Source organism: Anneissia japonica, unplaced genomic scaffold, assembly GCF_011630105.1.
Source record: "Anneissia japonica isolate Jap-2015-1 unplaced genomic scaffold, ASM1163010v1 scaffold287965_len1858130_cov191, whole genome shotgun sequence".
Taxonomy (NCBI): Eukaryota; Metazoa; Echinodermata; class Crinoidea; order Comatulida; family Comatulidae; genus Anneissia; species Anneissia japonica.
In genome coordinates, this window is record NW_022748342.1 from 363,722 (window position 1) to 374,310 (window position 10,589).

A 10,589-nucleotide genomic window follows, 5' to 3' on the forward strand; every position below is an offset into this window, starting at 1 on the left:
ATGTTGATTAATTGATTGATTGATATCTATTACACAAATAAGACAAAAGACTGTCTACGTACCTATGACACATTTTTGAAATAATATGCTTATATCGTCGATTGCTACATCGCCTTGATAACCAGTGCTGGTTCCTTCAATTATAATCTAAATTTTAAACGAAATAGTTTGCTTTAATAAGTACACAACATTATTATCATCATTGCCATTATTATTACTATTATCATCGTCATCGTGGTGGCGACCAACGGCTTTTGTAGCAGTGGAAGTGTTTATATACATGTACGAATTAAGGTTTAAAACGATGATTATAGGCTTTCATAAATAATAAAATGAATCCTAAAAGATCCTTTCAATGCCAGGGTCAAGGGATAATATTGGTGGTGCTATCTCAACAAATTATATAAAAGTAGAAGTGTAGAAGTGGTTGGCGCATCGGTTGTGTCTTGGACTCCCAACCTCGGGGGTTCGAAACTCTCGCTGTGCAAATCGCTTGTGTCCTTGGGCAAGGCATTTTATCTACGGTTGCCTCTCTCCACCCAGGAGTACAAATGGGTACCTGATAGGTTCCAACACTGTGCTGATTACTAGCCGCAATATTATGGCGATATAATTTAATTTAATAATTTCATTTAGTGTTCAATGTGTTCCATATGTGTTTGATCCAATGACCGGGGTAATAATGTGAAGCGCTTAGAGGCTTTGTTAAGGCATTAAGCGCTGTATAAGAACGACATTATTATTATTATTAGACCTATCTTTGTCTAACCTTGAAGTTACGTGTCTCGGTTATAGTGACATGTGCTGTTTTCCACACGTTAAACCCATTACCGGATTTTGTAAAGACTTCTGATTCATTAGGTTCTCCATTCGGTAAGAGATAAACGTTTAGTGTCTCGATGTGATTCCCATACATATGATACCAGAATACCAGGCACCTGTCATGAACCTCGCTGGATGAACGTATAGTTGGAGTCTCCATCCGAACAGTATAATCGTTGTTAGTACGATGAAAATAACTGTGACCCCAAAACCAAAAAGAGTAGTGGTAATGACCATAAATTCCTTCTAAGTATACGTAGTGTCCTGGAAAACAAAAGGTTAAATATGCACAAACCAATACAGAGTATAAGTAACACATACATTATTTTGGTTGTAATAAGTTGGTGTTTACTGTTATGTATCTTAACACTCACCCTGGGATGTGCCGAGGGTGTGGTCGTTTGTTGGTCCAGTCCATCCTGAACTTGTCGTGCCGCTGTTCCGTTGCCAATCACCATTATCATTATTAGATTGAACCATACAAAAAGAGTCTTCAAAGTCGCATAAAAAATCTTCGAAAAATTGAAATACATGGTTAGTAAGTTTAGTTGTTAGTAGGCTATTATTAAAAGTACAACCCGGCATAAGGCGGAAAGCATCTTACCTTCGTTCTTACCTACATCCGTTGTCTTATTACAACTAAACGCTTCTGAACTGAGGGACTGTAGCGTCCGTATATGTGAAAAAAGTGTACCCACAAATGTTGAAATATCCGCAAATGTCGTAACAAGTCAACCACAGATGTAAAAATGACCACAAGTGTTACAAATTTTATCTTTACGTGTAAACAATCTTTTTAACCACAAAAACATTTATCCTACGAATGTAAACATTTATATTTTTACCTTAAGCGTCATTACGTGTCAACTGCAGTTTAAAAAAATTATTGTAATATAAGTTATTATCAAATGTGGGTGTGTTTGTATGCGAGGTTTTTCTAAGCTTTAAAATCCTCAAAATATTTAAAACTCTATTAAAAATGGTGTCCGCGTAATTTACCTGCACATAACTAACAGTGTCAGTCGTTTATACGTTGCCACATAGGCTAGAATATTAATGAATATATTTTGTCATGCAGCTAACAAAATACAAAATAAAATAGTGTGACATGTATAGCATATTAAATAATTTGCATAAAGCATTATTTAATAAATTAATCAGTAAGCTTAATATTCGTCTCAGGAAGATTTTTGGCTCTGGTTCTTATTTGTCACTCCTCTGTAATATTTTCCATTATAGGTCATGTGATCCTGTAATTTTACATAATTAAAGATTGTTGTGCCTATTTTATTCCGACAACCTTATTACCCTCGCCTCTCCAAATGAGAGGCGAAGGGTATTGCAATAGCGCGCGTCTGTCTGTGGGTGTGTCGGTGTGTGTGTGTGTAGGTGTGTCTATGTGTCTGTCTGTTTGTTTGTCTGAGTTAAAAAAAAAACTACATTTTGGGACTTTTTGGGTGTACGATTTTATACATGTGTTTTTTTTTATCTTTTTTATTTTGGGGTTAACCCCATAATGCTGCATACTTGCATGTGTACCAAAAAAAAAAAAACAAAACAAAACAAAACAAAAACATTACGAGCTATTAAAGAAGGGAAACCCCAATATGTTTTTGTCTGATTTCAGACACAGTATTTCTGGCTTCCTAAAAAATTTGTGCAACAACGAATGAGTTATAATAGCGCCCTCACTTTACGCTTGTACATACATCACATGTAGATGTGTATAAGAGACAGATATTATGGCGATATAATTTAATTTAATAATTTCATTTAGTGTTCAATGTGTTCCATATGTGTTTGATCCAATGACCGGGGTAATAATGTGAAGCGCTTAGAGGCTTTGTTAAGGCATTAAGCGTGGGTGATGGCTGTCGTAGAGACAGTATTCCAAGATAAGAAAGGAGATGTTCGATCGTGTATGGTGAGGACGCAATCAGCGCTACTGGAGAGACCGGTGTCTAAACTGTGTATTCTGGTGGAAAACAATTAGGACTCAGCATTTGAAGTGAATTTGTCATATGTTGTTTTATTGCTTAGTTTCGCAATTGGGTGTGGGAGTGTTAATGCCAAGTTCACTTCCTATCATTATTTACGTCTGTCGCCCTCTAGTTTAGCCGTGTAAGAAAGTTTTACACAATATGGCTGTTAAACGTCAGGCTATACTTTGATGTTTTAAGTAACAAGTATAATTGTGCTTCAGAAGGTGTTTCTCTGTATGCTTAGAGATATAGTAAGAATGATTCATGTGTCATTTCATTAAGCAGTATATTAAGGCTGTATTTCGGATAGTTCTAAACCTATTATTGCTGTGTTTATAGGAGCATTTATGTGAGTGCTCGGCCTTCACGCTGGAATGAGAAGGTGTTTTCTATCTGCTTAGGCTAGCCTATTATAGTACACATCATTTGTATAAAGTTTTGAGATGTTCATTGTTATTAACATTTGTTTAGGTGTTCGGGGATTGTTGTCATAAGATATTTAGGATGTTTCCAGAAGTAAATGCTATGACTACATAGATGTTCAATGTAGCTGTTGAGTTGCACAGAGATTAGGGATCAACTGTACGGTAAATAAACTTCATTTTCTAGATTGAAAGTTGTTAAAATTAATAATATAATGTAGTCAACCATCCTTTAATAATTATCAAGTTCTTTGTTATTTAGAACATATACGGTGCAGGCTGTACTTTGCATGAAGCGTCTTTATGTTAATGTTCATCACTATTTATTACCGTATGTTATATCTGATATACCTTATTAGATGAGTTTAATTTTCATTGATTTACAGTTAATCGTCACTTGTATCAGTGTCAACCGTTACAGATGTGTGGTTGCACTTAAACTTGAACTAAGGATAAGAGTATACGTTGATATTCTGTCATCAGTTTTTGAGACGCATTAAACAGAACTCCAAAAAATCTCTGCTGCATTCTTCTTTGTTTGATTTATTGACTCAACAAGCACATCTATCTATTAGTATTTACATGAATTGCATACTCACAGCATTTTACTTTCAATTAGAAACTGCTGCTAGTCTTATTACTATTACTAGCGGGTGCGCTCGCTTCGCTTGCTTACTCTCTAGTATGTTAACTTCGCGATGAATTTCGATAAAGAGAATATGACCTCTAAAAGAAAATAGGCTGCATGTTGCATGTTATCACGTTCGGTTATTATAATTACGTAAGGTCAGAAGTACAGGAATCATTTTTTCTGATTTAAAGAGCATGCTTCATGGGCTCAGACAATTACCTTTGAGTTTAGGTACAGATTTTGATAGCAGTTTTATATAATTTTTTATGACATAAAATATGTAGAAAGCTCTAAAATGATATGAAACAGCCTTGATCTCAACTTATTGAGAAACCGAAAACAGACTGTGCTTGTTGAAAATCGACTGTGTTTGAAGTTGCCTTTTTTGCGTTCCATACAAAACAACTTACTGAGACCATGGAGGAAGTGTATTAAGAGAAACAAAACAGATATAATAATATATTCTTAAATTATTCAATAATTTAATAGAATCATAGCTCTTTAAAAAATTCCTACCGAATGGAACAAAAGTATTATTTTTTCGATATATAAAAAAGGAAACCGCAGGGATCTGAATAACTAGAGAGGTATTTCTCTGACTCCATGTAACAGAAATTCAAGGAGGATTTTATACTCTTACGATGATGTGACAACATTTTAAGAGCATGTATAGTTGAGAATTTCCTTAATGATGACAACTGTCAAAAATTAAATGAAAACCAACAAAAATCATGTGAAGGACTATTCACAATAAATGAATGTCTCAAAGTGTTAAAATCAATGCAAAATAACAAATCCCCGGGCTCAGATGGTTTTCCAACCGAATGGTATAAATGTTTCTTCTGTGATATAAGCCAGATCTTTATAGAGTCATGCTATTTCTCGTTACAAAATGGCATCATGTCTTCTGATCAACGTAGAGGTATTATAAATCTTATACCAAAAAAAGAGAAAGACTCTACATATCTAAAAAACTGGCGGCCGATAACCTTACTCAACACGGATTAGAAGATAATTGCTAAGATGATCGCTAATCGTCTAAAAGAAGTGCTCCCTCACATTATCCATCATTCGCAAACAGGCTTCTTAAAAGACCGATTCATAGGTGAAAATATCAGACTTACTCTACTTGACTTGACACTATTGAACATATAAACAAGAACAACATGGAAGGTATGATCCTCATGGCTGACTTTGAAAAAGCCTACGATAAACTAGAATGGCCATTCATATTAAAAGTATTGGAGTTTTTTAATTTTGGGAAAGATTTTATTGATTTTGTTAAGGTATTATATTCAGATATCTCTTCATGTGTAATCAACAACGGGCATTCTTCCTCCTTTTTTTCAGTAAGCCAGGGTCTTAGACAGGGCTGTCCCCTTAGTCCATACCTTTTCATACTATGTAGTGAAATTTTAAATTCAAAGATAAGAAATAGTAACGACATTGAAGGTATCAAAATTGAAAAAATGGAGGTAGAAATAAGTGCTTATGCAGACGACACCACTCTGTTTTTAAAAAATATCAACTCGATTCAAAACACACTAAATATCCTGAAAGAATTTAAACATTACTCTGGCTTAAGTATTATTTTTGAAAAGTCAGTTGTACTTCCTTTAGGAGTGTATAGAAAAAAACCTCTAAATTTAACAATATGAAATTAGTGTTAACTTTTTGGAATACCTGTCTATTACTCAAGCTATCCCTAGAGCTTGGAAAGAAAAACTCCAAATAAACAATAAAATAAAAAATACTCAAGAACATCTGTTAAATGAAATGATGCAAACCTCTAAAGTATGCAAACTTAATTCTTATCAAAGTAAAAATACAGTATTTAAAAACCCAGTTGCTAAAAGCAAATGGGAAAGGATGTTCAATGATTTTGATTTAGACTGGCCAGAAATCTATTTAAACCCTAACAGATGTCTGAAATCTACTAGAATCAGATATTTCCAATATAGGATTGTACATAGAATACTGCCCTTAAATGATTTTCTTTTTAAAACTAAAATAATAAATTCAAATGTTTGCACCCTTTGTCATTTAGAGCCTGAGACAATTACACATTTTTTTTGGAATTGTAAAATTACAGAAAACTTCTGGAAAAAAGTAAATTCAATTTTACTAAGAAACAAAACAACCTTAACTCTAAAGATTGTCTTGGTGACGGCGTTTGTCTTAGTACTAGCTATGTTATTTTCCAAGCTAAATATTATTTATACACATGTCGCTGCAGAAAGGAAGTGCCAACACTAAAGAGTTTAAAACGAAGGCTTCGACTTGAAAAAGCAATCGAAAAGGAAATTGCAATGGCAAACAATTCACTTCATAACTGGACTGACAAATGGAGTAACATTATGTGTGACTATTAAGTAATAATTATTAAAATAAGAAAAAAAAATAAAAAAAAACATTTTTACTCTTAAAAGTACTGCATCTTGTCTTTTTGAGGGAAAAACGACATTTATGGCCTTTTTAAACTTCAAAAAAGTATTTGATACGGTTTGGCGGGAAGGTATGTTACTAGCTGTGTGGAATATTAGTATGGGGTCGTCTTTGGAAAGCAATTGATAGCCTATACCAAGATGTTCAAGAAAAAGTTATATTTGGTATAATTGAGAATAACCATTTTGAAATTAATAGTGGAGTCCAGCAGGGGTAGACTGTCACCTATATTGTTCTGCATTCTCATGCATGAATTCACAAAGTTGCTTAAAAGCCATGGTTTAGGTGTCCGTATACATAATGTATGTATGTGAAGCCTGTTTTGGGCATAATTAATTCTAAGAAGTGGAAATTAGTTGAACAATATATTTCAGAAGTTGAAACTTATAAATACCTTCGTACCACATTTCGCGAAGCATCTCAGATCATTTTCATATTGGCCAAACATTAAATAAATGTAACAGAATTATGATCGAAGGAAAGCAGGAAAGATATCGATAAACTTGAATCGCTTCAGTTGCAGGTGGCTCGGTGTATGCTAAAAGCTAATAAAAACACGCCAAAGGGGCCTTATATGGGGATTTAGGGTGGGTTCCAATTAAGGTTCTTCAGGATATATGAAAGCAATGCTCCAAAAATGCTCAATGGCTTAAGTGCTTTAAAGGGCTACTTGATGATTCAAATGATGCTCTTTGGAAAATGAAATATTAAGAAAATATATGAGTATGATGGCACATGTAATTTGTGTAAAAAGTTACTTGTAACAAACGTCATGCCATACGATCGGGGAGTATACATGTTATTTATTGCCAATTATTCAACTATCCATGGGAAACTTCATGTCTGGTGATTTAAACACAAAATTTAATTTTTTTTTAAAGCAGGAACTGATCCTTTTCACATCGGTAACGATGTTGGCACAATATCTTCGACAAATTTTGTATAGCATTTATCAAAAAGGCATGGAAACATAGAAACGATATTTTAAATGGATCATGATATATAATGTAAAGATTAAGCATACGTTGTTGTTGATTTATGAATAATTTATATATTGTTTTTCTGCTGTATTTTTTGTGATATTTTTGGAATATTGTAAGATTTTGTGATTTAGAAGAGATATGCTTAATAAGTTGTCAATCTGGCAGAAGATTGTTAAGGGGTTGGGTTTGTGTGTGTTTGGGAGTCACATGGGAAAGGACAGGTAGGCCTAGAGTTTCTGTAGGAGCAATGTATGCTGAGCTGTCAGAGTTCGTCCGTTCTTTCGAATCATTTAATTTTGTTTTACCATATTTCCTTTTTTGAAGGTACTCATTTCCTGTTTGTTCTTTTTCTGTACAGTTAACTTGCCTAAGTCGACTTTGCCTAAATCGAATCATTAGCAAATCGATATTATTCTACATAGCAAATTGTTATGCTTTTCATTAATTAACAATCTGAATTAATATTGTAACACTTTTCTTTAAATGTGAATTTGGATTCGACTTGGGCAAGCTCAAATGTATTCATAATTTGTATATATTTCTATGGTAGAGTTGAATCTTTTTCTTAGGCCTTTTTGTTAATTTTCATGATTGTTATGAATGCACCGCCTACGCGGCTGAATGCCACTTATATAAAAGTGTATATCAGAATAAATTATTATATTTCCTCCATGCTGAGACATGGTTAGGGAATGCAGAAGAACCTAAGAATGAGCTATAGTTGAACTATACCTAATTTATAAAAATAATTTGCAATGCAAAAAAAAAATCTTCAGATATGTAATTAAAACTATTTTGTATAATATGCTCCTAATATTGTTTCTTGTTTCAAGTGCAATGTGAATGACCAAGTATTTTTTTTTTCTTAGATTGAGAATTTTATTGGATGCACAAGATAGAATAGAGAAACGAATTAGAAATCAGGGTGCAGGCTGTACGGTACAGATTAGAATCATATATGAAAAGTAAAACAAGGAGTTAATCCCCATTGATAATAGTCAAAATTGACAAGATTGTATTTATACGAAGTAACACGTGCACTAGGCACCAGTGTCCACTAAAGATTCAGAGGGAAACAACCTGGTTTAATATTGAAGTGTATTGCTCAAAGAATATATAAATGTGAGCGATATTTTCTTTTTTTTTAGCCCCATTACCCCCTTAATGGGGAAAATGGGGGTTAAATTATTTTTTTTTGCACACTCAGAAAGTGTTCCTGTTTTCTATAAAAGGTGTGTCCTCTTAATAGGTGTTGGCCGTAGTGTTAAAAGATATGTTTCCCATCGTTTCACAGAAAAGTGGCCCCTTGGGGTTCTACTTGTAGTTAGGAATGTACCTGTATTTTTAGAGTTCTTATTACGTATCTAGTTTATGTCCATCCTATAAGTGGCAATTTTTCGCTGTTGGCTTAGAAAGGAAGGAATCAATCAATCAATCAATCAATCAGTCAATCTGTGGAGAGTTCTATCTTGTGTTTCTAGTAATCATTGCGTTTACCAAACCTGTTTTGCTCTTTTTAATCTGTTTTCCTTCTCGGTCATTTCATAGATAGTATAGCCAGCAGTGTCACTAGAGCTCCCGTGAATCATCCAGTGAACCCTTTAGGGTCTCAGAGTGCTGAAGAACAGAACATTGGCACTGTATGGTTCCTTCTGCTGTATTCTCTATGTCTCTTCAGTTGTTTTTCTTTGTTAATTTTCGGATATTTCGGATATTTTCTTGGATATTTTTAATTTTTGTTCTTTTAAGATTGCTTTTTAAGTGCATCGACTGGTCCGTACGCTATACAAATACACAGCCATAATCTTTACCTTTGCAGTATGATACGATGAATGAATATATTATTTGATTGTGCTTGAAGTACTTTTCATTAGTTTAATAGAAATTCGTCAAAGAAATTTAAAAAATCTTAAAGCATTTTTAGTCGGTTCAGACAGGTAAAATCGTGTGATGATTCTATCTAGGCTAGGCTAAGATATAGGAAAGGCTCTAAGTCTCGGCGGCCTTCTGCCTCCATTTAAATTCGTTCCTCGAGTCTTTATAGATCTATAATATTCCTATTAAATGCTGGGTTTCTTTAGTTTATAAGAGCCCATTGATTCAAAGAATTAATTTTTATACACAGTATTGACTTTGAAGTGACTTTCTTAAACAAACGGCGATTCGGTGAGTGTCTGTCCTCTCTTTCCACAGGCGCGAGTGCTAGTTGTAAATTACACACTAAAGAATTCATCGTGGTGCGCGATATGACGATACATAAAATTGTTTGTATCTTTTGCACACAAACTCCAAAAAGGTCAAGCAAATTAACGGTTTGGGTAGGGATAGGAAAATAACGTTGGGAGTTACAGTGATGACGTCAAGACTGGCTTATAAAAAGTACGGAATAATAAATAAGAATTTGAATAAACTCTGTCAATTTATATTTTATGACTGTTTTAAATTTATAAAAATATATGATTACAGTACGACCAATCATATTCTTTATCTGACGGTTAATAAGACATATTTGAGTATTTAAAACTTCGTTTAAGGGGAGGCGCAATCAGCCTAAAGCCATTGATATAGCAATTAACCTATTTCCACCTTTTCCTTTAATTAAAATTTGTCGATGACCTTTTCAGTTGCATAAACATTTTCTCGGAAGCCTGGCATTAAAGGTGAGATTTTAATATAGAATAGGCTATGCTGTCGTGTCCTTTTTTAATCATATTTGAGTCAACTTATTATAAATGTTGTATATTTTCGGTATATAGGCCTAATACAAAGTAAATTACATGTATCAATTTCTAGCATTTATAGTTTTCATAATTTTCATAAACAGATCATGTACGTAATGACCAGTGTCAATATAACTTAACTAATGGCTATATGACAGATGACGGCCAGAGACACGCATATGTTCACAAACATGCGTTTTTAAGCTGTAATTTTGTAGGGACCTTAGCAATAGTATCCTAGGGATGGGACTTAGCACAACGGTCTATTATGTTTCACGTGATAATTTTAACTGACTTAATATACTATTATGAGTTGTAATAGCCCTACTAAAATATCGATATAGCAGTAAATGGTTATAATGTATAACCTGAACAGATGTAGGCTTAATAGCAAAAAATCCGCATATAAATTTTAGTTCTAACAAACCAACATTTATAGCAAATACATACTTACTGTCAAAACACACGTTGTTTAAAAGTGCAATGTTGCCGAGTTTTATCCAAACATTACTACTCGCACGTATCTTCCCTTCAAATAATACCTCACAAAATAAGAAGAAACGTGAATTCATGCAGTATATATA

General features: G+C 33.6%; 1 protein-coding gene across 1 annotated transcript in view; it reads right to left on the minus strand.

Annotated features, from left to right (window-relative positions):
- Positions 1-10,589, minus strand: part of LOC117120836 (MAM and LDL-receptor class A domain-containing protein 1-like) — a 100,266-nt gene that overhangs the window by 76,945 nt on the left and 12,732 nt on the right. Inside the window, exons 3-6 of the mRNA XM_033265923.1 lie at positions 10,460-10,547; positions 1,197-1,334; positions 770-1,086; positions 63-147 (exon numbers count right to left, since the gene is read on the minus strand). Coding sequence (XP_033121814.1) covers positions 63-147; positions 770-1,086; positions 1,197-1,334; positions 10,460-10,547 — 628 coding nt within the window. The remainder of the gene's footprint in view (positions 1-62; positions 148-769; positions 1,087-1,196; positions 1,335-10,459; positions 10,548-10,589) is intronic.